Source organism: Mytilus californianus, unplaced genomic scaffold, assembly GCF_021869535.1.
Source record: "Mytilus californianus isolate M0D057914Y unplaced genomic scaffold, xbMytCali1.0.p SCAF_9, whole genome shotgun sequence".
NCBI lineage: Eukaryota > Metazoa > Mollusca > Bivalvia > Mytilida > Mytilidae > Mytilus > Mytilus californianus.
This window is the reverse complement of record NW_026262745.1, coordinates 68,188,280-68,215,176: the sequence shown is the minus strand read 5'-3', so window position 1 is coordinate 68,215,176 and position 26,897 is coordinate 68,188,280. Positions and strand designations below refer to the sequence as shown.

At 32.0% G+C, this 26,897-nt stretch overlaps 1 protein-coding gene across 6 annotated transcripts in view; it reads right to left on the bottom strand.

Annotated features, from left to right (window-relative positions):
- Positions 1–26,897, bottom strand: part of LOC127714683 (uncharacterized) — a 230,980-nt gene that overhangs the window by 151,335 nt on the left and 52,748 nt on the right. For 5 of the 6 annotated variants that reach the window (XM_052220746.1, XM_052220747.1, XM_052220749.1 and 2 more), the window contains 2 exons: positions 26,646–26,678; positions 22,174–25,273 (listed from right to left, as the gene is read on the bottom strand). In XM_052220746.1, the coding sequence (XP_052076706.1) occupies positions 22,806–25,273; positions 26,646–26,678 (2,501 nt within the window). In that variant the 3' untranslated portion in view covers positions 22,174–22,805. Of the gene's footprint in view, positions 1–22,173; positions 25,274–26,645; positions 26,679–26,897 lie in introns of those variants that run through there. The other variant, XM_052220748.1, reaches the window with a different exon arrangement.

Here is a 26,897-nt window from a genome sequence, read left to right as displayed (position 1 = left end):
TATAAACAAGTCAAAAGAATATAATATATATTAAAAAATTCTCATCACAGCACTGTTTTAACATTTCTCTAACTGCAGTGACGTCATTTAGAACTGTTCTACGGTTAGAACTGATTTAGTCAGTTCTGCTGACAGTTCTTCGACTAGAACTGATTTGGACAGTTCTACCTAGAACAGTTTTAGACAGTTCTACCCTAGAACTGATCCTGACAGTTCTAACTAGAACTGATTTGGTCAGTTCTACCTAGAACTGATTTGGTCAGTTCTACCTAGAACTGATTCTGACAGTTCTACTTAGAACAGTTCTAGGTAGAACTGTTCTAGGACAGTTTAGAACAATTCTATGACAGATTATTCTGACAGTTCTAATGAGAGGTTAGAAGTGATCTCCACTGTATTTGGACGTTATAAATTATGATCAAGCTTTTTTCCCTTTATATTTTGTCAAGTCTAAGGTTTCTATCATTTATTAATTTTTAACAATATGAACTGTTGTTACGCATAGTACTATTAACCTACGGGTCTTTAAGACAGCAGTGACATTTGATGATATTGTTAGGAAGATATATTTCAAGCATTACCATTTTCTAATTAGTAAACATTTTTCCCCATTATTGCAAATTTTATCATTACCTTTGTCTATTGTCACCATCCCCTTTCCAATATATATATAAAAACAATCCCCCGACATAAGAAAAAAAAAATAATTTCAAACTGAGAAATTTCAACTTGGAACTTAAAAATGTCCACTTGGAAGTAAGAAAACGCCTGATGGAAATGAGAAAGTTAAAAAAAGAAAAACAAAAACCAACTACTTGTCTTTTGCAAAAAGGTCATAAAACAAAATCGGAATACATTTGGCTGTAAGATTGACTTGAACGCGTTCAGGATATTGTTGGCAGTGAATGAATTGCATGTAAGCATGACTCGATTTTATTGATAATAATGAGCGGAATATTTCGTCAATAATGGACTTTTTCTGAATCCTGTTTCTGTCAATATTGAAAGACATGTACAGATATTCTATTACAAGCAGGTTAAAGCCAATGCACGTGTTCGCCTCTGATTTAATGCTTCTTACCAATAGGTTCTTCACGCATCCGATCAGGACATTTACGAAAATTATGACTTAATGAAAACTATAGAAAAGGATTATAAATACAGTTGTTTACTAAATTAAAATGAGTGATTATTTTGTTTACCTAACCTTAGAAATTTATTTCTTACCGAATGGAGTATATTTTATAGACACAAGTAGTAAGCAATATTTCGTTTAGATTTATTTCTTTTCCCAGCATATCCATTTTTTAAGTTCTAACCAAGAGTTGACTGGGATATAGACATTTTGTCCTGTCCTGACTTCTCCTGTCCGATAGTAAAAATCTTTGATTAAATGGGGCGTTATTTTTGCTAGCCGGATGGATGAAAACGCAGCCATGCCTATTTGTGACATTTGAAGTGACTCGGGACTATGCATGTTTTGGAATTTTGTACTAACTTTCTGAGGACCCTTAGTTGGCCTCTTGAAATTGCACATTTCTGCTAATGTCCAACAACCCTCATTGTCCAGTGGCAGTTCAAATTTCCCGCCCTTCATCCTGGCCATTTTTTATTTGTACTCATCCTGGTAATGCCTGAAATATTTGCCACTGGACGTTGAGCAAGCAAGCAGTACTCAATTAATCAATACAACATGTACAATGACAGTTATCAATTTCAATTGAAACTTTCGTGCAATTTGTATCATTTTACAGATTATATTTTCAACTTGAAAAAGAATATGCATAGAGTTGTTATTGTAGAGAAAACATAGACTCAAATTTTGCGACCGATATTTTTCAATACATAATTGCAAAATTTTACGTTTTAAAGTATTATTTTATGTCAAAATTATCGCCTTATAAATAAATAAGTAACGAACAAGCATGTGACTAATTTTGGGAAATATAGAATGTTATCATATTTTGTTTCATACTGTATAATCCTGTACTAATCTATTTTTTAAAATCTAGTTATAATATTGAACTGAAATTTCGTGTTGTCCATTAAAAAATATTGATGAATCGATAATATAAATGTATGAGTTCTAGCTTTACATCGTGTTATAGACTTGGTTGCAATTATAAGAACTTTTCATAAGACATGGGTGTCACTGAAACAGATGATGTCCCCATACCGTATGTCATGAAATAATTTCAGAAACGTTTCTTCGATTATAAATTGTGAGTGTTGTGTTTCCAAAAAATATATTTGACGTTTTAATAAATCTTGAACGTAAATCGAAAAATAACCCAAAAAAAAAAATATGTATATGACTTATGTGACTTGTCTAGTAAGGCAGTTTTTCTTTTACAAAGTATATATTTTTTTCTACATGTATCAACGAAGGAAAATATATATGTATATATATTCGGAGGCGGTCTTACATTTTCTATAATGCTACTCGGCATTTATTACAAGATAAGATGTTATAGATCAACAACTATAGTCATCAATCAGGTTCCTGAAACGAATCAAATGCCAGAGGTAAACAGACTTGAAAGTGTTTATGACGAAATTGATGAATTGGCTCTCGATGATATAATTCAAAAGCCTAACTTTAATAATACTAGTGTGGAGGATGACTCTAGCAACTCTTCTGGTACAACCAATACTAGTACGTTGAAAAATGGCGAATACTTAAATTCATACCAAATGATACTACAAAATACAGAAAACCACAAATACAGTTTGACTTCAGCTGTGGTCTCGTCTACCGAGGAGAAAAGAGAAGACCGCATATGTGATGAACTATCTAATGAAACCTACGTCAATGTCAAGCAAGACGAAATTACACGTCTTCAAGTCTTCAAACTACCCAGACTCGCAGTCCCTCAATCATTCTGACATTCCAATTACTACAAAACCTGTGACATTTAATTTAGATGGATATGAAAACACGCGCATCTTTCAAATGTCAAAACAAATTAAGCCATACAATAAAAACGTATACTTGCTTTGCATATAATTTACTTTCTGTACAATAAACAATTATACATTTATACATACTTCTCATAAACTTAGTTACAGAGTTATTTGGCGCTGGCATACTCAAGTACCGTTTTACCATAAAAGTATGTTAACCCGATGCTCTTTAATTCAAAGACGTTCTATCACTACCTAGATTATGTACCATGTGTTATTCTACCAATTCATCAGTGTTGAGTACAAGGTAGGTATTATTTGAATGTAAAATAGCTTGCAGTCACAAAATATGATAGACGAATGCATTTCCACATTATTTTAGGTTGATACTACTGCTGGTTGTTTGTTGGTCCCCTAGAGTATTAACAGTTCTTTGGCCGAAATAATTTATAAAATACATGACATTTGTCCTATCAGTCAGGATTCTACTTCGTCAAAATTATCTCCCCATTACGCTGACTAATTTTTATGCCCCAAAATGGGGTCGCTCCGCTATTCCGATACCCCATTAGTCCGACACCTCATTGGTCCGACACCCAATTAGTCCGATACCCCAATAGTTCGACACCCTAATGGTCCGACACAAGCTGTAATTGAAAATCTACTTCATAAAAAGAAAACGAGAAAACAACACTTCCCAACTGGTATGTAAAAATACCATGATCCTAAAAAATAAGGCAATCGACAACCTTGCAATATTTTGCTTTGCAGATACAAAGTGTGACCATGCTCTTTCATAAAAAAAAACTCTCCGCTTAAAAGGGAATTTGATTGATGGATTGCTGTTTTCTTTATGTCCAGATGGAATGCCACTTGAAAATGAGGGTGTATTGGATAGGGATAGAAATATAGAAATGTGGCCTGGCAACAGACTGTCATGGGGTATATATAAGTTTTTTTATAAGATATGGCATAAATATTCTGGAATATAATTTCCACTAGAAAAAATACTACGTCAATTGTTCCTAACAGAATAAAGGGTATATAATATTTGTTCCAAAAGGAACTGATATAATTATAGCATTGTTTATAACAATTTTACCAGATGAACTTCTATGAGGAGGAACAAATATAGGTTAACAAGTGTAGGTACCACATACGCACCTACTAAAGAGTTGTTGCAAGTTTTTATACGTGGCATATGATTTCATGTCTTCATTCAGACCGGACGTGGCTGCGTATTTATACATCCTGCACAACCAAACGCAGGCTAGACGCCCCATTTACTTTATCGGAAAAAAAGTTAAAACATTTCTATACCACAGTAACCCTTGGAGTGAAGAACATTTGGAATTTGAAGAACTCTCTATTCGTAAAGGAAAAAGTCCACACTGCAATATACTCTCCGAAACGATATAAACTGAAAAGAATTCATTTACAAAAATTAAAAAAAAACTTCCAAGCATGTTGGTTTCCACATACGCCGAATTTGAATTTAAAAATCAAAAACTTTATGAAAAAAAATGAAAGTAAAAATATCCATATTAAAATTGTACAATCGATACTTTTTGATTCTTTACTGAATACTAAAAAATAATAATTAAAATTGTTAAACTAAAATAAAAACGGATGTCAATTGCAGTCAGAATGAACTAGTACGCATTTTTAGCTCATCTTTCCAAAGAAAATGTGAGCTTTTGCCATCACTTGGCGTCCGTCGTCGTCCGTCGTCGTCGTCCGTCCGGTGTAAACTATTTCAAACATCTTCTCCTCTGAAACTACTGAACCAATTCCAACCAAACTTAAGCTGAATAATTCTTAGGGTATCTAGAATAAAGTTTGTGTTTTATTTTTTTTTTCGTCAAAAAAACACCCTCGCCATGGCTAAAAATAGAACAGAGGGGTAAAATGAAGTTTTTGGCTTATATCTCAAAAACTAAAGCATTTAGAGCAAATCTGACGGATTAAAATGTTTATTAGGTCAAGTTCTATCAGTCCTGAAATTTTCAGATGAATCTAACAATCCATTGTTGGGTTGCTGCCACTTAATTGGTAATTTTAAGGAAATTTTGCAGTTTTTGGTTATTATCTTGAATGTTATAATAGATAACGATTAACTGTAAACAGCAAAAATGTTCAACAAAGTAAGATCTACAAATAAATTTTATATGACTAAAATTGTCAATTGACCCCTTAAGGAGTTATTGCCCTTTAAGGACAATTATACACAATTTGTTTATCATGTTTTCTAACTTTAAAAAATATTCTCCTCTGAAACTACTGAACCAAATTAAACCAAACTTAAGCTGAATGATTCTTAGGTAATGTAGAATGTTTTATAAGGCCGCCATGGCTAAAAATAGAACATAGGGTAAAATGCAGTTTTTGACATATATCTCAAAAACAAAAGCATTTATAGCAAATCAGACAAGAAGTTAAAGTTTTCATTAGGTCAAGATCTACCTGCCCTGAAATTATCAGCCAAATCGGGTATCTGATTTTTAGGTTATTGCCCCCAAATTGATGATTTTAAGGAAATTTTGCAGTTTTCGGTTATTATCTTGAATATTATTATAGATAAAGATAAACTGTAAACAGCAAAAATTTTCAGCAACATAAGATCTACCACTAAGTGTTTATATGACAAAAATTGTCAATTGACCCCTTAAGGAGTTATTGCCCTTTAAAGACAATTTTTCACAATTTGTTCTTCTAGTTTGCTTACTTTAAAAAATCTTCTCCTTTGAAACTGCTGAATCAATTTCTGCCAAACTTGGGCTGAATGAGTTTCAGAGTATCTAGTATACATTTTGTATTTTATTTCCTTGTAGGTCAAGAAACATAGCCACTTTGGCTAAAATGGAACATAGGGATAAAATGCATTTTTTTGCTTTTGAAAAAAATATGACAGATACAAAGAACATTTAAATGGCATTTTTAAGCCACTCATTAATATATATTGAAATTTAAAAATAATCATTGATGAAAGATTTAAGCAAAAAATTACAGGTGAGCGATTCAGGCTCTTGAGAGCCTCTTGTTGTTTCTGGGCTAGCTGAAGTCCACGTCCGGTTGAGGTATTTTCTCGCTGTGTTAAAGACGCATTGTTGGCCTTGGGCTGTTTTCTGCTCTTTGGTCGGGTTGTTGTCTCTTTGACACATTCCCCGTTTCCATTCCCATTTTTTTACAGTGAATATTACTGCTGCCAAATTACCGCCCTTCATGTATGTCAACCTCTATTACTGTATTGTTAATTAGTTCTTATCCAAAATATGCATGAGATATTTGCCACTGGACGTAAATGAAACAAAAATCAATTCATAGTAGTTCTCTCCTAAGCTTCATACACATGATGAGTATTGTCATGTTCCTGTGACATATACAGCTATTAAGGAATAAATAGTGGTTTCCGTGTCCGTTTGGATCTGAATATTTTTATAGCAAAATCCATACTGATTTTATACAATACTCCAATAACCTTATGATGAAATTATTTATGTATGCCAAACCTATCACCAGAACATATTTTGTAAACTATCTATATTGTCAATAATAGATACCTAACGGCGAACGCGTCAAAATCAAACGAGTATTATTTTGAAGGGAGATAATCATTGACCCAGTCTACCTACTGTTTGAAAACAAGCAAAATTACGGCAGAACTCTTCATCACTAGCGTTCGGCCCTTATTTCACTCTTTCTTAAATATTGGTGCCCATATTAACAGACTAAACTGGTGTTCCTTTTCAAATAATGGTGTTACTGTAATATTTAGCTCCCCTTTCAAATGTGGTTATGTTATATGTAGCTCCCCTTTCAAAAAAATGATCAAATTAGAAGTTTTAGTTGAGTTAACAGCTATTACTTTTTATCGTCCTCTTTTTAATATTGCAATAACCGTTTACTTGGCTTTCTAATATAAAAATAAAGGCATTTTTTTAACATTTCGAAGTCTGACTATTGAGTGTCGAACCAATGTGATGTCGGACTATTGGGGTGTCGGACCAATGGGTGTGGGACTATTGGGGTCTCGGACTAATGGGGTGTCGGAATATCGGTGCTGCCTTTTAAAATCGTAAAAATGGACGCCATTGTAGTGATGACACGCTGTCAATTTAGCTCTTGAAAACCGATAAATGTATCCACATAGTATCATTACGATCCTTATATGCCAGTTGACTTGTATTTTAAAAGACAAATGTATCTACTAGCTATTGCGCATCATTTAATGTACTTTTATGCATTTAGTTAACTTAAAACTACTGTCTGTTCGGTTGTCAGGGGGAATTTTCGAAATATTTTAAAACATTGTAATTAAATATTTCGTGGAAGGGCAGACTAAAAATTTCCCGAGGTTGAAGACTAATTACCCTAAATAACGCACACACAAAATGAAGTTTTTTTGAAGTTATGGATTTTTAAGATCCACCAGAAAAGTATGTCGTCAAGAACTTTTAGTAAACATTTGTTATTCGAACACACCTACTCTGTTGTTATGACTCATTAGAAAGGTATTTCACTTCACCCATATAGATCATCTTTTAGTAATGTAAATTTTTAATGTTTTTGTATCAACCTAGTACAGGGGATTTTTCACCAAAAATCTGTCACCGGGGACAGAGATGCAAATTAGTGATTTAAAAAGATAAATCTATTATCTTTCTTCGGAATTTTTTTCGGCGGAATTTATGATTATGCACAAAAAAGATCCACATCAATTTGCACCTACAACAACCGATTGTTTTGTAAAAAATTGTCTATGATTTAAAAGTTTACAAATATCTCGAAGATCAATTCAATAGTTCAAGTAAAAACACATATATATGATGCATAAAATCCTAAATTAGGCAAATTCATTTAACTTTTAAGGCCCATAGAAACAGATGTAAACAATTCAAATTTACCAACTTCGATTTTTTTACCTTCTCAATCAAAGAGTTCCATTTCTTTTGTTTAATTTCAACTAGGTTTCCGCCTGCTATATTTTCAGTTGAAACTATTATTGCAACTGCCTCAAGCAAAGTTGACTGTATCTGGTTTTGACTATATATCCCATATGTGCATAGCTTCTCCAGTATTTTTGCAGAATGAATATACTCAGCTTTAAATGTTTTGGTTTTTGAACGTTTCTGATGAAGGTAAATCCAGAAAAACGCTTTTGGTGTACTACATTTTAGAGTGTAATTGAGACCTTATCGTCATATAGATGTTTTAATATTTAAAATCCCCGACTTCCAAAGCCATGGTTTTTAGTCTTCTAGATGAAGGCTAATTTAGAAAAGCGCCCCGGAAACACAAAATTATAATTAAAAGTGTTATTTATTTTATAGGTTAAACCTAACGGCATGTTTATGTGACTGTCTCAACCATGATTTTTTTAAATACTCGAGTGCATATGACCATTATAGAATTTTGTGTTGATCGCAGATCTTTTTTTTTTCTTTGTCAAACTTATTGATGTCTTTTTCTTGACTAGACGAATTATACCTCGATATTGGGAATAAAGACTTGTAAAATCTTTAAAAAAAACTTGTAAAATGTATGTATTATTGATGTTGTCCTAATTAACATTTCCTTTATAATCTCGTATTAACATGATTAATACATTCCATTGTAACAATAAATGCACCCTAAACAGTAGAATATTAAAAACCCATTTTTTACAAATATAGACACTGACAACAAAAGAAAATGATGATCTATTTTAAAACAATATGAATATTGTTGTAGTTAGTGCTGTATCAAATATTTTTAGATCTTAAGTTGTCCGTGTATAAACTACCTATCAATGTAGACATAAAACCAATACTTATACCAAATATCCAAGTATACATTCGACACTGACTTTGCAAATATATGAATATAAACGCAATAAAAAAGCTGATAAAAGGCTAATAAATACCAAAGGCTTTGTAAAGTGGATGATCGCACGACAACGCCGATGCTATGTTTAATATGAAATAAACATTATTCAAACATATATCTACATATATATAATATATAATTCGAACATCAGCATCAAACAAAAAACTCTTCAAATATAAAGCTGAATGAACTTTAACCTTTAACCAGAAGTAATTTACCAAGAAAATTTTCCCTGTTCAGATCGCTGAATGATTACATAGCATGTTTTTCTAATGCCATAATTATTATCATAATATCAAATAAAATTTGTTCATTTAGCTTACAAAGTCCTTATATTTGAATAAAGTAACATTCATTTTTAGTGGGAAAATGTTTTAACGTTAATTAAGCTATAATTAAAAATTGGTTGCTAGCCCCTCTCTGTGATTAATGTAAGATAACTCTGGTAAATTTAACCAACATTTTATCATTATGGGGAGATACTATAATTCGGTTTTCATTTATAGTCTTTTTTCAAAAAAGTTAAAATGTTTTATGTATGTTCCAATCATAAGTATAAGATTATATGATGCATACAACAACTTAAAACAGTGTTTTCTTGACAGCAGAATGAAACATGTATTATTCACCTGAATATTTTACCTCAAATTAAAAGTAGACATAATACTTTTTATAAATGTATTGCGATTATACGGCTCTAGAGGTAAACATTTTCATGTTGAGGCAGATGCACTATCTGTACTCTCACAATAGATTGTCTCTTCAGAAGATTGTCTCATCACACTAAGTAACTTAATAATGAGGATAGTTTTCAATTATTGTTGGTATATAATAATTTTACACGTTTCAAAACAAATAAATGAAATCATAAATAAACATAAATGCCTTTAACTTTAATAAACCAATGATAAATACTAAGATCTAGTAAATTTGTAGATTCTGTAATTATTCAATTGAAAATTAAATAAAATAACTATACATAAAGAAGAAATTATGAAGTTCAACCTGTTCAAACGCATTGATTCGATTGATTTTTTTGGAATTGAACATACATGTAGTACTAGTACATTAAAGGGATGTCACTTTTGCATACAAATGACACATCAATCGAATTAATTATCACAACATTCGTGCTCCAGCTTCAATGAAGATTCTTAATTATCAATATAACCAACAGTTGCAAATCTAAAGGATAGTGACAGCTAATGAATGCTAACCCACAGTGAAGTATATTTGTTTGAATTTTTATTAAAACCTACTCGGAAAATAGCACGAACTACTTGACATTCATAGCTCATAATTAACATTTTTTGCACATTAATATGATATGGTTGATAAACAGTATATGCCTCTAACAGTATAAGACACAATACAGATCGTCTGTTTGCATCAACTTGCCCAAATAAAGATTTAATTAAAGCCTGAATATTTTGACATTGTTTTTTTTTATCCGTGTCGGTTTTTTAATATTATCACAACTTCCTGTTAAGATTTGACTTAATATCCACATCCCGATTTCGTCAGGTAAATACGCTAGATTACATATGAAATAAAACAAAACGCGAAAATAATTTTGAAGCAGTAAAACCTAACGCCCTCTATGCTAAATATGATGAGAACACCAAGGAGAATTTAATTTCATTCTAATGCACTGCCCGTTTAAACGAATGAAATTACAAATATTCTTTTTAAATGTCGTTATGTTGGATTTAGGCCTAGTATACGATTTTGATTGTTTGTATTATTGGACAGATATTATTGGCCAATAGCTTATTTAAAAAAGTAGGTTTACCGTTACCCATATATGGTACTTAATAATAAAGAATATTGCAGATTGCCAGATTCTAAAACCAATTTATTCATTAATAACATAACTTTCATGTATGATTTTTAAATACTGAATTCCGATTTATTTTTTTAAAGTTTCCATTTAAAATTATCGGAATAAGTTCTGAAATTAAATGGGTACTATGGTTACGATGAGACACATTTATGTTACAATGTAGTAGAACGAACAATTATTTCAAAGCTTGAATTTGAGTCATTCACCATGCGATCAGTTTCCAACCCCTTGCATACAAAATGTATATATGAAATTAGGAGATTTGATATGATTTTTGATGAGACAACTCTCTATCAGAGACCAAATGACAAAGAAATTAACAACTATTGGTCACCGAACGACCTTAAACATGAGCAAAATAGTCATCTATGAAAGGTCCCGTTATAACAAATATCAAACTATTCAAACAAGAAATCTAACTGCCTGATTTATGTACAAAACAATGAACGAAAATCAATATGATATACAGCAACACACGACAACCGCTGAATTACAGGCTCCTGATTTGGGACAGGCACATAATAATGTGTCGGGTTTGCCGGCGCCAAATCCTCCCCTTAACATAGGACAGTGGTGTAACAGTTAAACATTAGAACAAACAATAAAACTCAGTTGAAAAGGGCCTAGTTACTATTTAGGTCGATACAAAACAAAAAATATCTAACAAAAAACACAGCCCGGACGTGGCAGGGTATTTATACATCCCCACAAAAAAAAAGACACTTGATACAGATCTTAGAGTACTCGCAGTTACTGACAGCTAGTTGAAAGTCAGTAAAAACTAATAAAAAATAATTCTCTAAAGACTGTTCGGTTAATCAGGAAATATAAGACAAAACTCCAAAAGATCAAGGTCATTTGAAGTAGAAATTCATCATTTTTCATACTAAGTCTTATATTTAATTATCATATACTTAGCGAAGCTTTGGATATGGGTATTTTATTTTATTTTTATTGCTTTAATATAGCTGTTACAATTAAAGTGTCAAACCCATAAAAGATATACTTTTCATTGAACTTTTATGCCGATTTTCAGGCAAATTCAAAGTTGCTTGTTTCCATGGAAACTAACACTTCAACTTTTGGAAGGAATGTTATTTCTTTTGTAAGTGCTCCATAAGACACTCTTGGTATAAAAATCAAGGACATCCTGGAGTATGCACTTTTCATTTTCTTTCAAATTCTTTGATGCTTTCGAAGGATGGCTCTTAAAATGTTAGTATAACATGTGTATATTTTGAATTATAACATTTTTGCTGCTCATTCAAACTTATATATTGGCCGAAGATGACGTTATAGAACAAAATATTTAACCCTGTGTTCAAATTATTGTGTCGAATGATTTTTCGGTATGGAATATTGAAGAAGGCCTTGTGGCCAAAGTGAATGTTGAGGAAAGTTGGAGTCCATAAATCTCCTAAATTGGGATACTTTTGGTCTCTAAATAAGTATCAGTAAATAGAGCACTGGATATTACCAAAAATATAAAAAAAAATCCAATGTCGAATTTAATATTTAACTTTCTCGGAATCATTTGAATTTTATTTAAAACCCACTCTTAGTCATTTATAATTTTAGATCTGAATCTCATAAAATTATTACATATACATGACTCAATTTCATACACTGACATTATATTTGTGTATTGAAAAATCTCTTGGATAGGGCAAACGGTCAAATTGTCTATGAGTTAACTTTTTTGTTTTCACTTTCTATTTTGAAAACCGAAAGTTACCTTAAGTTGTCTATTATGTAGAATATGACTTTTCTCTTTTTATGGGTATTCTTCCTTGTGGAAAATCTACAAATCATAACGTTGGCATACTCATTTACCTATATTTCACAGTGTAATAAGAACTCTTGTAAGCATTTGAATTGTCTGCAGTGTCTTGAAAAAAGTCAAATTTAACATAACTCTGTCTCCAAAGGCAAAGGTCTGGCATTTATTAATACCCAGAAGGTTTACTTACGTTATATCACATCGAATATTTAATTACTGAGACTAGAGTGCTTTACTTTAACATATGACAGCAAAAAAACAGATATCCATGTATTGGCTGTCGAAACATGGTTGTATGTCAGAAAATGTTCTTTTTGCAATATACGAAAAAATTGACAATCTAACATAACGTGAAAACTTTTTTTCAGTCGTATTTGAGGAACATAACTAACATTCGTCGTTTTTTATTAGATTCATTCGTTAGGGCCTGTCATCTATACAATGTAGGTAGACAATTCGTTCTTGTAAAAAATCTAAGCCTTCCTGATAAGTACTATTGCTTACGCGTAACAACCAGGAATGGTACAAGTTAAACTTCTCTTTGCTGAAATATTTGTTACTTGTATATTTGTCGTTTCGTTACCATAAAGCTTAATAAAAATATACACAAGATATACACGTAAATGTTTCTATTTGCATAATAGTCAAGGCCTACAGTCTTTAGAATAATTTCGATATTTTCTATATACTTCTATTCATAAGGCAGTTTTTTTTAATCTAGCGTAGTGATCAATTAAAATCAAAGCTTCTGAACAGATATATCATGTTAGGGAGGGGTATTTGCGAAAAAATACCAGTCGAGAGAATGTTAAAGTTCGCGAGCCGTAAGGCGAGGGAAATTCATTCTCAAGACTGGTATTTTTCGCAAATACCCCTCAAGAACATGCTATATCTGTTTAATTACACCGAATGTTAACGTACAAAACGCATTGATGATCGTGACATTACAAGCGTCCAGTCGGATAGAGTATTTTTTGGCAAATACCACGGCAGAGAGGGTAAGAAAGACATATCTTTTTTGCATATACCCCGGCGCTGTTAAAAATGAACGATATTCATTTGATAAAAGTAAATTGGTGAAAAATACACTGGCTATCAACCAATCAAAACCCAGGATTCTTACATAAGGTGTAATTAATTTTAAAACACAATTATGTGCTTTGTTTTTAAAGAGTTTGTAGCTCATCTTCTGTGTTTCCTACATTTGTAAGAGGACAATGTCACAAACGAAAAGAAGCCAGTTAATTAATTCAGAAGTGATGTTAATACCCAACTTAGCATCCTGCCGATTAGTTCTGGTACAACTCCAGTGTCCGGTGCATGTCAAAACATGGAGTGAAATAAAATAGTCCATTTTTTCTGAATTTTTTTCTGGACTCATTTTTGTTTGTTTGATTAAAAGTGTATGCTGAATTAAAACATGTATTTAGATTTATAAAAAATCTTGCATCTCTTTGGGGTTATAAAACCAGGAAAGTGGAAGGATATCATGTTTACTGGAAGTGGTGCGGCCTAGTAAAACAGCAAACAGAAAGTAGAAAAAAATAGTTTTGACTTCAGGATTACATAACTTTTGTATTCTTCGTGGCATGACCCACTTTTTTTTCTATTAAATCACAATTTCACATTACTACATGTATGATATGCACATGAAAAAAATTCTATGTAGCATTATATTTTTAAAAAATTTCAAACATCAGCTGTTTAGCATGTAAACCTATGATGCAGTCAAATTCAAGACTGCAACCTTCTGGTCACGTCTCAGAGATGTGATACAATAATTGCGGAGCGCATGAGCAGGTCGATATAGATGAAGAGAAAGAGGATATTTCATTCAAGAATATTCTATTACAGATTTTTCAATTGTTATCAATTCAAATACATTTCTGGGGAAATAAAACATCAAGAAATTGATAGTGTCCAAGAATCATGACTTATCTTATTTGACCCAGTTGTCAAGTTAATATTTACGTAATACACTCCATGATGCCTATCAATTTATTTAATTATGAGTTTTAAAATCGAAAATGAAAAACTCTGTGAAACTGAAATTATCAACTTGAAGATGCTTGATTTCTTGGTTGACAACATATTTGTTACGCTTAAGGCTGACCTTTTAGGTGTAATACCACCAAATTATAGTACGTCACATCCGGTTGCATACGAAAAAGGGTCGATGTCGTCTTACATTATGCTAGATTTTTCTCAAACTATTGAACTGATTATGATAAAACTTTACAGTAATGCTTGAAATAACCAGCATTACAAAGGAAACAAGTCATATTCAGTTTATTCAACAAAAAAGTCTTCTTTAGGTGTAATACCACCAAATCATAGTACGTCACATCCGGTTGCATATGTAAAAGGGTCGAAAAAAAATATTCCCTTGAATTTGACAGTTGTAGGATATTAATCCTACATTTCATTGCAGTAAAAAATTTCTGGGTCATAAACATATATCTTGGGTGTTTTAAAGCACCATTATTTTTTTATTTGGTGTTTCTATAGAATATTTTGGAAACTTGAGGTTACATGTTTACTTAAGCTTGTACACATGTAAAAATTAGGTGACAATTTGATCGGTTAACTTCCAGTGGTGGTTATTTTCTTATATATAATGAAATGTTATGTTAAATATTGTCTATAGTACTGGACATGATAAAACTTTACTCATGCTAAGTATTTCTCTATTTGAAACAAAGATAAATTCTGCACAATTTTTTGAAAAGTGCAAATTTAACAAAGACTAATAGAGGAAAATCAATGGTGATGTTACACCTAATATGGTAAGCTGCACATGCACCTTTGACCTTGTGAGCAGGCATGGGGCGAATTACATTGCAATGTAATGCATTATATTACAATTACTTTGACCAAACCATGCATTATATTACAATTACAATTACATGCATTTATCAAAGTAATGCATTATATTACAATTACTTTTGCAAAGTAATGCCTTGAATTACACATTACATTTGAAAATTTTATTAAGTGAATAGAAAAATTAAACATCTTGAAAAAAAGTAGAAGTCACAAAAGATTCTAGCATATGCAGCAACTGTTCCATGAATTGAATATAAGTATACATGTAAAATTTCTATTTAATTCGGCTTTTACAATTTTAATTTAATGTTGACTTTACTTTTATAAATAAACTCTTTGTTGTTTTTTTTTAATTTTAAACGAAATATTTAATAACTGTGAATTACTTCCCTAATTATCAAATAAACATAGACCTTAATTAATGAACAATTGTCTAAATGGTGAAAATATTGATTGTAAAACAAACTAATTAGTGTTTTATAACACAGTTTAATTATCTTTTATTTAAGCAAGACAAGATATTCTTTGATCTTATGACAACAATACAGTTATGTTTTTCAAATATCAATCTTTTTATGCAGGAAAATATATGAAATAAGATGAAATAAAGAATATATTCTCATGATTAACATATTCTTAGTTAATCAAGAAATCTTAAATTTGGTTTAGTTAAAACTCCAACAATATGTTAAAGATGTGGTATGTGAAAAAAGTAATGACATGTAATGCCATGTAATGCATGAAATTACACAACTTTTTGCTAAAGTAATGCATTATATTACAATTACATGTTATGCACAAATTGCTGCATTACACATTACATACAATTACTTGGAAAAATTTAATGCATTACCATGCATTACAATTACAAATTTGCATTACCCCAAGCCTGCTTGTGAGTACTCTCATTTGTTAAAATTTCATGCTATTTAAGTGAAATATTACAAAAAATGTAATATTTCGAGTGGATTGAGTCTCAAAGACACATTTTATGAGCAAATTTGCCTTAAAATAGGACTCTACCATGAATATTAGTAGACAGAGCAAGCCATACTCAGTGATTTGGGGAGCTTTTTCTGACTGTTTCTCCTTAATTCTTATATTCTACTATAATAGAAAACTTTTTCCTAAGTAATACTTTAATAAATAAAGAGTTATAAGTAAATGAAATTATTTTTAAAGCAGTAACAACACATTATTCACTAAAAGGGAAGCTTTTTATGTCCTTTTCTTGAACGCGGTGTGAATTTAAGTTTTACGTAAGGACTTATTTAAACCTCCCTGGAGTCAGTAAACTTTTATATGGTTAGTTCATTCAGCTTGAATACTTCAATTTCTCATTTATTATAACATTTCTATCATAAATGAGTAAAAGTTACCCCAAAATTTTTATTTATTGGCCTAAAAAGTTGAAATTTTTAGGAAATGAGACTGATGAATGGACCAAAAGAGACCTTATAATGAAGACAAGGAGGTCCATTAGTGGTATTTATCATCCTAAAAACATCTTTTTTATCATATTCAACTGTTTGAAGGCAGATGAGATAAATATTTGATCATTTGTTGGTCCACACTATATTCTATCAAGATGCGGCTTGATTTGGATTTTTCGAAGAAATTTTGCTCGAATCGCTGTAGATATCGTCTTACATTGTTCTAGACTTTTCTCAAACTATTGAACTGAATATGATAAAACTTGACAGTAATGCTTGAAATAATCAGTATTACAAAGGAAAAAAGTAACATTCAGTTTATTCAACAAAAAAGTCTTCTTTAGGTGTAATACCACCAAATCATTGTACGTCACATCCGGTTGCATACGTAAAAGGGTCGAAAAAAAATATTCCCTTGAATTTGACAGTTGTAGGAAATTAATCCTACATTTCATTGCAGTAAAACATTTCTAGGTCATAAACATATATCTTGGGTGTTTTAAAGCACCATTATTTTTTTATTTGGTGTTTCTATAGAATATTTTGGAAACTTGAGGTTACATGGTTACTAAAGCCTGTACACAGGTAAAAATGAGGTGAACATTTGAGTGATTGTTATTTTCTTATATGCAATGCAATGTTATGTGAAATTTTTTCTATAGTACCGGACAGGATAAAACTTTACTCATGACAAGTATTTCTGTATTTGAAACATAGATAAATTCTGCACAATTTTTTGAAAAGTGCAAATTCAACAAACACTAAAAGGGGAAAATCAATGGTGGTATTACACCTAATACAGGAACTTCTTAGGAATAAAGAAAAGAAGTAAGCAGTATCCTTTAACTTTACTCTCCGCTATATATATGATGTTCTCTCACTAAATAATTAAAAATTTGCTGACTATGTTGAACGCATCTATCCCATCGAACTTGAGATAAAGGATACAGCAGCTACACTTAAGTCTGCTTCATATCTTGACTTACATTTAGAAATTGACAATGAGGGTCGGTTGAAAACAAAACTTTACAACAAAAGAGATGATTTCAGCTTCACAATTGTGAACTTTCCATTTCTATGTAGCAACATTCCAGCAACGCCTGCATACGGAGTATATATCTCCCAATTGATACGATATTCCCGGGCTTGAATTTCATATCATTATTTCCTTGATAGAAGGTTGCTGCTCACAAGGAAGCTTTTAAACCAAGAGTTCCAAATGGTGAAGTTGAAATCATCCCTTCGTAAATTTTACGGACGCAATCACGAGTTGACCGTTATGGAATATCCGTTTCACAGATGACAGTGGATATGTTCCTAATGTCGTAACTACAATCCCGTCCTCTTTTTATAATGTGACCAACCGAATTAGACTTGTTACTGGGTTTGTACTAACATGAGCAACACAACGGGTTCCACATGTGGAGCAGGATCTTCCTATACTTCCGGAGCACCTGAGATCACCCCCCAGTTTTTAGTGGGGTTCGTGTTGCTTAGTCTTTAGGTTTCTATGTTGTATTTTGTGTACTATTGTTTGTCTGTTTGTCTTTTTCTTTTTGAGACATGGCGTTGTCAGTTTATTTTCGATTTATGAGTTTGAATGTTCCTCTGTAATGTGTATGCAATACATTGCTTTGAATAGGACAACAATAACACTATATTTACATTTACATATTTATCAATCAGATTTATTTAAAAGTTTCTTTTTTATATTAAACCTGGTATAATAAGTACGTCTGATCTAACATTTTTGGGCTGTTATTTAGACGAATTATATATACAGAATGTGTTTTCAGCCTTGTATCACCATCACTGATGATCCAATGGATAAAATCTGACGTAGAGTTGTCACTGGTTCAGACGTACTTATAACATATTTTTTTTCTGTGACTGTATCCTACATTAATTTGTAAGATCCTCTACGATAGATAATTCAGCTGATCTGTAATATTCCATCTTCATGCCTTATATACCATGTACTGTGTTACGACGCTAAATAGAAACTGACGAGGAAAGGTAACACCCGGCCACTGAAAGCTTGATTTTATCTAGCCTTGGTGGTCGAGTGGTCTAGCGCGCCGGGCATAGTGCACGGCGATTTGATGCCACGATATCTCAGTAGCATGAGTTCGAATCTCGGCCAGAGAAGAACAAAAATTTTGCTTCCGCAAATTTACAGTTCTAACATTATTGGGCTGTTATTTAGACGAATTATATATACAGAATATGTTTTCAGCCTTGTATCACCATCACTGGTGATCCGATGGATAAAATCTGTCGTAGAGTTGTCACTGGTTCAGACGTACTTATAATATAATTATTTCTGTGACTGTATCATACATTAATTTGTAAGATCCTCTACGATAGTTAATTCAGCTGATTTGTTATACTCCATCTTCATGCCTTATATATCATGTACTGTATTACGACGCTAGATAAAAACTGACGAGGAAAGGTAACACCAGGCCACCAAAAGCTTGATTTTATCGAGCCTAGGTGGTCGAGTGGTCAAGCACGCCGGGCATAGTGCAAGGCAATTTGGTGCCACGATATCTCAGTAGCATGAGTTCGAATCCCGGCCAGGGAAGAACAAAAAATTTGCTTCCGCAAATTTACAGATCTTACATTGTTGGGCTGTTATGTAGACGAATTATATAAATATATATATATATATTTACAATTTAAAAAAAAAACAAACTGATTTGGTTCGGTTAAATATTACACATTGACGGTTTAGTTAATAAGAGTGTTAAGAAATCGGTGTTTTCAAATAACCCCTGTTGCTTCGTGCCATTACAGACATCCTCGACTAATATAACAGACCGTGGACATCTAACAGGGCCATTATGAAAACACCCATTAATTAATACTACAATATTTAATGTATATTCCTAGTTGAATTCAATTCATTCCACGAGAGAAAAATATATATGAAAATCAACATTGGTTCGTATAACAGTGTATATAATTCTGTAACAATCCACTTCTGAAGTTTTGACATCTATATTTTTGCTTTTATGTTGTCGTTGGTTTGTTGTCTCATTGATGTACACCAATCAGCCCCATTTTTAATTCTGACATATGGGGCTTCCGAAATATCTTTAGGATGTGTTTTCACTATTTTTTTAATGAATCAGAATAATGCCTGTAAAGAAAAAAAAATAGAAAGATTAAATACAAAATAATCTGCAAAACATTCACCATAAAATACATCAAATTTACCGCCTTAAGTTGCGCTTGGTCTGCTATCATGACAATCCTACCTATTAAATTCATTGTTAAGTTTTCTCGTTGTGCATATATATTTATTTATATATATATATATATATATATGTTTGAAATATTTTCCACTGGACGTTTCGCAAACATTAATTAATCAATCAATGTATCTACTTTTCGTATGTGTCTTGTCGACTTTAACATCCTGAAGACATATTTGACTTCAATACGATGGAACGACAGTTTATTTTTTCAGACATTTAATACAGGTTTTTTGCGTAAACATCCGCAACCGTACAAATTTGTTTCACCTCATGTAATTATGACTTTTTGGATAGAATTACATTAATGACAGGGAAAACAAAAAGGTTAATGTCAATTAATTGGAAGAAATGGAAAGTCTCAGCTGTCATATATATTAGAGATTTTAAAATCGTTATGCTGACGCTTTTGGTATAAAGTTAAGATAGCGTCGTAAGACATTAAAGGACACCAAGTGAAGCGAGATAACTTAAGCAACAGTTAAGCATAAACGAAAGTAACAGACGTTTATTAGGAACAATTTGCAACTGGCGATCGCGCATGGTAAAAATGGGATAATCTCTTTTTAACTAGACATCTATCTTTACAGTAAATATTTAAAGGTAAAGTTGTGTTTTGCATTCATTATAAAAGCCGCATGTGTATGTCTGATACTTTAAAGAATTAATTGCTGTTGCTTGTTGAGACGTCTGGGATGGAAATGAAACATGAACGTTTTAATTAAAAAAGGTTCTAAAATATTATTTTATCAAGAAAAGAAAAATTACTTCAAAATCATTGTATCCAGATTTACTACCCAAAAACTACAGACGAAAGAAAAATGTAGAGACGCAACGATTACTATTCTGAAAAACTGAATCATCAATTCATGTTTTATAATTACCGTGCTGTTACACAACTGTCACAGGTTAAGGGAGGATTTGGCGTTCATAAACATATTAAACCCGCCATAATTTGAATTTCCTATCCCAAGTAATGAGCACGTAATTCAGTGACTGTCGTTGGTTGCATTTATCATAATATTTTGTTTATCAATTATCGTTGTGTACATAGATCACACCGTTTGTTTTTCTCGTTTGAAAAGGTTTACATTTTGACATATTATTGTTTCTGTCCACTATAATTGTTTTTCATTTATTATTGGAGAATAATTTAATTTTGGATGTAACACGTCTTCTGATTGGCTGAAAGTGTTTTGTCTATCAGCTGATAGACATAATTTTGTCATGTGACAGTGACGTCATCAACGTTTATTTCAAAATTTACTCCTTAAACATGGAATTTAGAATCAAATTATAAGGAAAGACTGTAGTATTTTTCCTGTCTATTCGAAATAGCCTAAAATGTTGCGCACACATTTAAATAAACCGCTACGCGGGTTATTCAGTGTGAACCATATTTTTATGTTATTTCTTCATAGACAGAAAAAAAATTACAGTCATTCCTTGAATAAATCAGGCCGTTGGTTTTCTTTTTTGAGTTGTTTTGGTAACTATCATACCAGGCCTTTTCATAGCTCACGATAGGGTAGAAAGTCTACTCACTGTTGAAGGCCTTACGGTGATTTTAAATTATTCACATTTATCTAATCTATTATAGATTAGTCTTCAAACCAGCCTAATTTCGCGAGCGATTTATTCCCGCGACTTTTGCGTTAAGAACAATAAGGCGAATACAAATCTTTGTCAATATTCAAAACTTGGATCTTCCCATACTATTTATAGTAAAAAAATAAATTAACTTAGAAAATCGTGACAAGAAATCGACCCAAAGTCTGCTTGAAGGTATAAACTCGAAATAAAGTATTCGCCAAAAAGTTGGTTTAAAGTAGTTGTCTTACTGGCAACAACACCACATCTACTTTGTTCCTTTGTTTGTTTTTTCATGCAACAATTAGACAAGCGGAAACATCAATTCATGTGCAAATTACGCTATATTTGTTTGCAAATATCCTTTGAAAACACTGTAATAATTCATGTTTTGGTTTAGACTCAATTTTGAAATACCATATTTGATAAAAGAGGAAGGTTTATTTCCCCTGTAGTAATTTCATACAAGGATAATGTTTCATAATATTTGCTGTATAACAGATATGAGTTATCAGGTTTAGTTAACATTTAAGTACATGTTTGTAAATATGACCAAACTATAAATGCCTAGAAGATGCTTAGAACAGCAATTTTGATAGAATTCGGTATATGTATGCAGTTTTTGAAAATAAGGATAGGAAGAACATTATAAACCAACACCGACACTATGTATGAAATATTGATATTTATTGTTTTGCAGATACATCTTAATTTATTCATTTTGATTAACGATGTCCTTCGATTCTCAATTTCACAACAACAGAAAGCATAAACAATTTGTGAAATTGTCTACAAATCAAGTGCTTTTTTAAAAATAACATTATTCCTAATATCCTTAAATATATTTTTGCGATGGAATAGGCATGCTGTGTGTGGAGACCTAAGGTCATTCCGAAGCATCAAATGTTTTATTTATGCTAAGAAAAAAAAAACAATGACTATTCATCTTATTAAATTCATTTCATCATTCTATATGACACACTTAAAACACCCATGATGAACGTTCGAATAACATATAAGATGATAGTTCTAAATAAGGGAATATTTCTAAATATCACACAAATGTATATATTTGAATATTTTCTAATTTCAAGCAAACCTGATAGAGATTTAAACATATTTGATGTAATTTACGATAATGATTGATCACTTGTTGGAAAGTAGTAGTTTTACAATGTTTGTGTTGGAGTGTTTACGAGCTAAATCTAGAGGTGTTTGAATGTCATTGTTGGTTAAACTTGAAAGAACTCCTTTATTTATAAGACATTTTACTACAGCTGCGTGTATTTCAGCAGCAGATGAACCTAGATATTTTTACATTGATCAGACTGATTTAAATCAGCGCCACTCTGGATCAAAAAGTTTACTATATCAGTATTTCCGTTTTCGCTAGCTACTGTCACAGGAGTGTTCCCAGAATAATCCGAACCAGAAATATCACTTCCGTTTTCGACCAAGTATTTTACAATATCTAAATTACCTTGTCTACATGCCGCAAACAGAGGCGATGAATTCCATTTATTGCACTGTGTAATGTTAGCTTTATTTTCGTTTAAAAGTTGAACTATGTCTATAAACCCTCGCCTACAGGCTGCATACAGTGGAGTACACTTTCTATGGTCTGTTGCGTTTAAATCAGCTCCATAGTTAACAAGAATCTTTACAGTTGATGTACGTCCTTTATCGGATGCAATAAATAATGGTGTTCTACCTTCCTCGTCGCACTGATTTATTTCAGCTTTGTTTTGTATTAAAATGTTGACAATATTATCATATCCTTTGGCAGACGCAATAAATAATGGGGACCGTTTAGTCCAGTCGGACTGCGACACATCAGCATGATCACTTAGAAGGAGATTCACAACTTCAGAATACCCCTTTTTGCAGGCTATAAACAAAGGCGATCTACCCTCATTATCATGTTTCGAAACGTTTACTTTACACAAGGGTAAGAGGTGTTTTAAAACGTCTACTTTTCCATTGATTGATGCAACAAAAATTGGCGTTTGTCCTTTATTATTGCATTTCGAAAAATCAGTCATTTTATCTGATAATATTTTAACAGTAGACAAGGGACTGTCAGAAGAAGCTACTAATAATGGCGAATTACCGTTTACATCGCATTGATTAACATCGGCATTGTGTTGCAGTAACGCTTTAACTATACTATCGTTTTCTTCTCTGGAAGCGACCAATAATGGAGACCGCTTGTTTTCATCACACAGTGAATGATCGGCATTGTTTTTCAGCAAGACATTTACTACTTCCTCATGTCCCTCCTTCCCTAAAAGACACGCAACGAACAAAGGCGTTCTTCCAAATTTGTCACTTTCATTGATATCGAAATTAAACTCCAATAACAACTGAACAATGTCAGAGTATCCTCCCCATGCAGACTCAATTAACGGTCTTCGCATTTTGTGAGAAAAGAAATGATGATGTTTCGTAAAATCTATGTAGTCTTTATAATTTCTCGCATCATCTGTTTCATCATGTTCATCTATATCACTGTTTACACTGAATTGTTTTAAGAGCTCACCAACTTTTTGTTTTCTTTTTTGACAATATTCACAAAATTCGCGCCTGTATGATTCATTGTTAAGTTGACTGTTATGAAATGTACTATACGTTTCACCTTGTTCCAAATCAAACATTAATCTGTCAAAATATCTTTTTTTATCATCTTTGTTATCGATGATAATAATGTTTTTATTGTTGTCGTCCATTTTCGATTGAAAGCAAAAACGTTCAGCAATAAATGAGCTTCGAACGTATTTGATAAAACTATGAAGAAATGTCTGACCACATACCACAACAGCAATGTGATACACTTTGGCATGGATGAAATGATAATAATTTTCCGTTTTAGTCATATACATTTCTTTTAAATTCCGTAATTGTTCTTTAATTTTACTTTTATCGAGGTCTTTATTGGATCCTAAATTAAATTCAATGCAAATATTTTTGAACGCCTGCCTTTCAAAGTCTGATTCATAAACATCGTTTAATATTTCTTCTTTAAAGTTATTATTCAATAATGCGCATAATGTAATCGTGCAAAATTGAAGATTGTTGTTTTGTTTCAAAACCAATAAGTCCTGTTTTATAAACATTTTAAGATTTCTAAATAACTGGATAATTTGATCAGTTGTTTTTCGTTCAGCTATTTTACATAAAAGAGGAAAATATGCCTCGTCAGATTTCAATTTGTTCAATAGTTTAGTCTCCGCTTCTCGTGTTATATATTTGTTGATCATTTTAAGTTTTTCGTCGTCTGTCAAGGGAAATTCCGATAATTTGAAAACATATTTCATCAGCAATTTGAGCTTTTGAAAAATGCTATCCTCGTAAATACTTAACCTAGTAGCAAAGAGGAATTTTACTTCAGCAATATATTTGGTATCACTTTTATCAGAAGTCTCTACCCAATTAAGAATTTCATTAATTTGTGAGACCCAGAGATCTACAGATTGTGCATTGATATTCACCTTTCCACAGAAATCATCTACAATAAATATTTGTTTTCGCTTTCTCTTCAGAAATTCAAACATAGTTTCTGGACTCAGCACTATCGGAATGATTTCATATTGCTCTTGCCTTCTCAATTTCAACGCGATATGACGCATTATTGAGGATTTACCATTTCCGGCAAGACCAACTGTAAGAACACAACTGTCTTTCTGTAGAATTTCTAATATTTTATGTGTCGCCGTTGTCACAACAAATTTTTTGTCGTCTATTCTCCAATCGTTAATGTGCTGATCATGTACATCTGGATGATAAAAATGAGCTGTCAGTTAAAATTATCATAATCTTAGGCAAAACAAAAGAGTTATCCGTTTACAAATATCAATTTAAAAACAGTTTTTGTTCATGTGTAAATATAATTACGTAGAAATTCCCTTCGACATATTTTTCTACAAATTGCTATTATATTTGTTATGAACGGTAATGTAACGATATGAATGTATGTCGACACGATACAACACAACATGTTTAAGATGTTTGATGAACGACGAAATCACTATTAAAACAAGAGTGCACACGCTTAAATGTCTTGCCTGCTTTATTTATACTTGAATATACGTACCACATAAACTCAACATAATCAATGATCCATGAATTTAAAAAAAAGTTACAGTCAGATAAACCATTCAAGACAAACAGACATGTACTCCCAACAATCATTCCATACACCAAATATAGTGGTCCTATCGATTAAAGTATGCGAGAAACATATCAAACTACAAAATCGTTACATTAACCAATGAAACATGAGATCAAGGGCATATTAAACCTTCCAGACAGACATTTACACCTTACTATTATTTCATACACCAATAAAATTGAGAATGGAAATGGCAATGGAAAACCAAATATACTTGACTTAAATATATACATATTGCTTATATATAGAAATAGACCAAACCACAAAGATCAAATATTGTTCAATGAACCATGCAAAATGAGGTCAAGGTCAGATGAAACCTGCCAGTCAGTCATATACACATTATACACATTCCATACACCGAATATAGTGGCCCTTTTGCTCATTGTATTTGGGAAAAAGACCAAACTACGAAAACCAAAAATCATCCAATTAACAATAACATTCAGTCAAGGCAAGATGGAACCTACCAGTCGGACATATTAACAATTCGATCATTCCATACACCAAACATACACATGTAGTTGACATACCGCTAATAGAATCTGTGATACGGAGTTGAACACGTAACTTTTAACTTGATCATTAATCCTAGGAATAAGGTTGAGGTCGGTTGGTCCCTACTTAACGGACATGAAGACCTGGCAAGAAACACAAACACCAAATATAATTATCTTATTTACTCATAATAAGAGAGCATTTTGCTTTTCCAAAAAAATAGTCATTGTTTAAGCAGTCTCTGAACCACGAAAATGAGTTAAAGGACAATGGATATATGACCGACGAAAACTTCGTGACAAAAGGTATCTGCTTTTAAGGTATGAAGCATCCAGCTCTTCTTGCTTCTGAAATATAAATATTTATTCAAAAAGTTTACGCCGTCGCCACCGCCGCATGCTTGTAATCCTTATGTCTCGCATTTAACGACTTTTGTCGCAGGCGAGATAAAAAAACCATAACAGATATTGAATAGTACCTCTTATTTTTTTCTGTCTTAGTTCTTCCTCGTCTTTACCCATCAAGTCATCAGGAATTGAAGGCGTAATTAAGAATAAAATAATAAGTTAGTGGCAAACTAATTACATGCATACATAAAAAAAGTGACTCATATGGATTGCATTAATTTAGTACTACAACCTTGTATCTTCGTAATGATCTGATCATGACCATTTTCATTAAGTCACCGTTTGAGGAGTAAAAATAGGATGAACGGATCATATAAACCCGA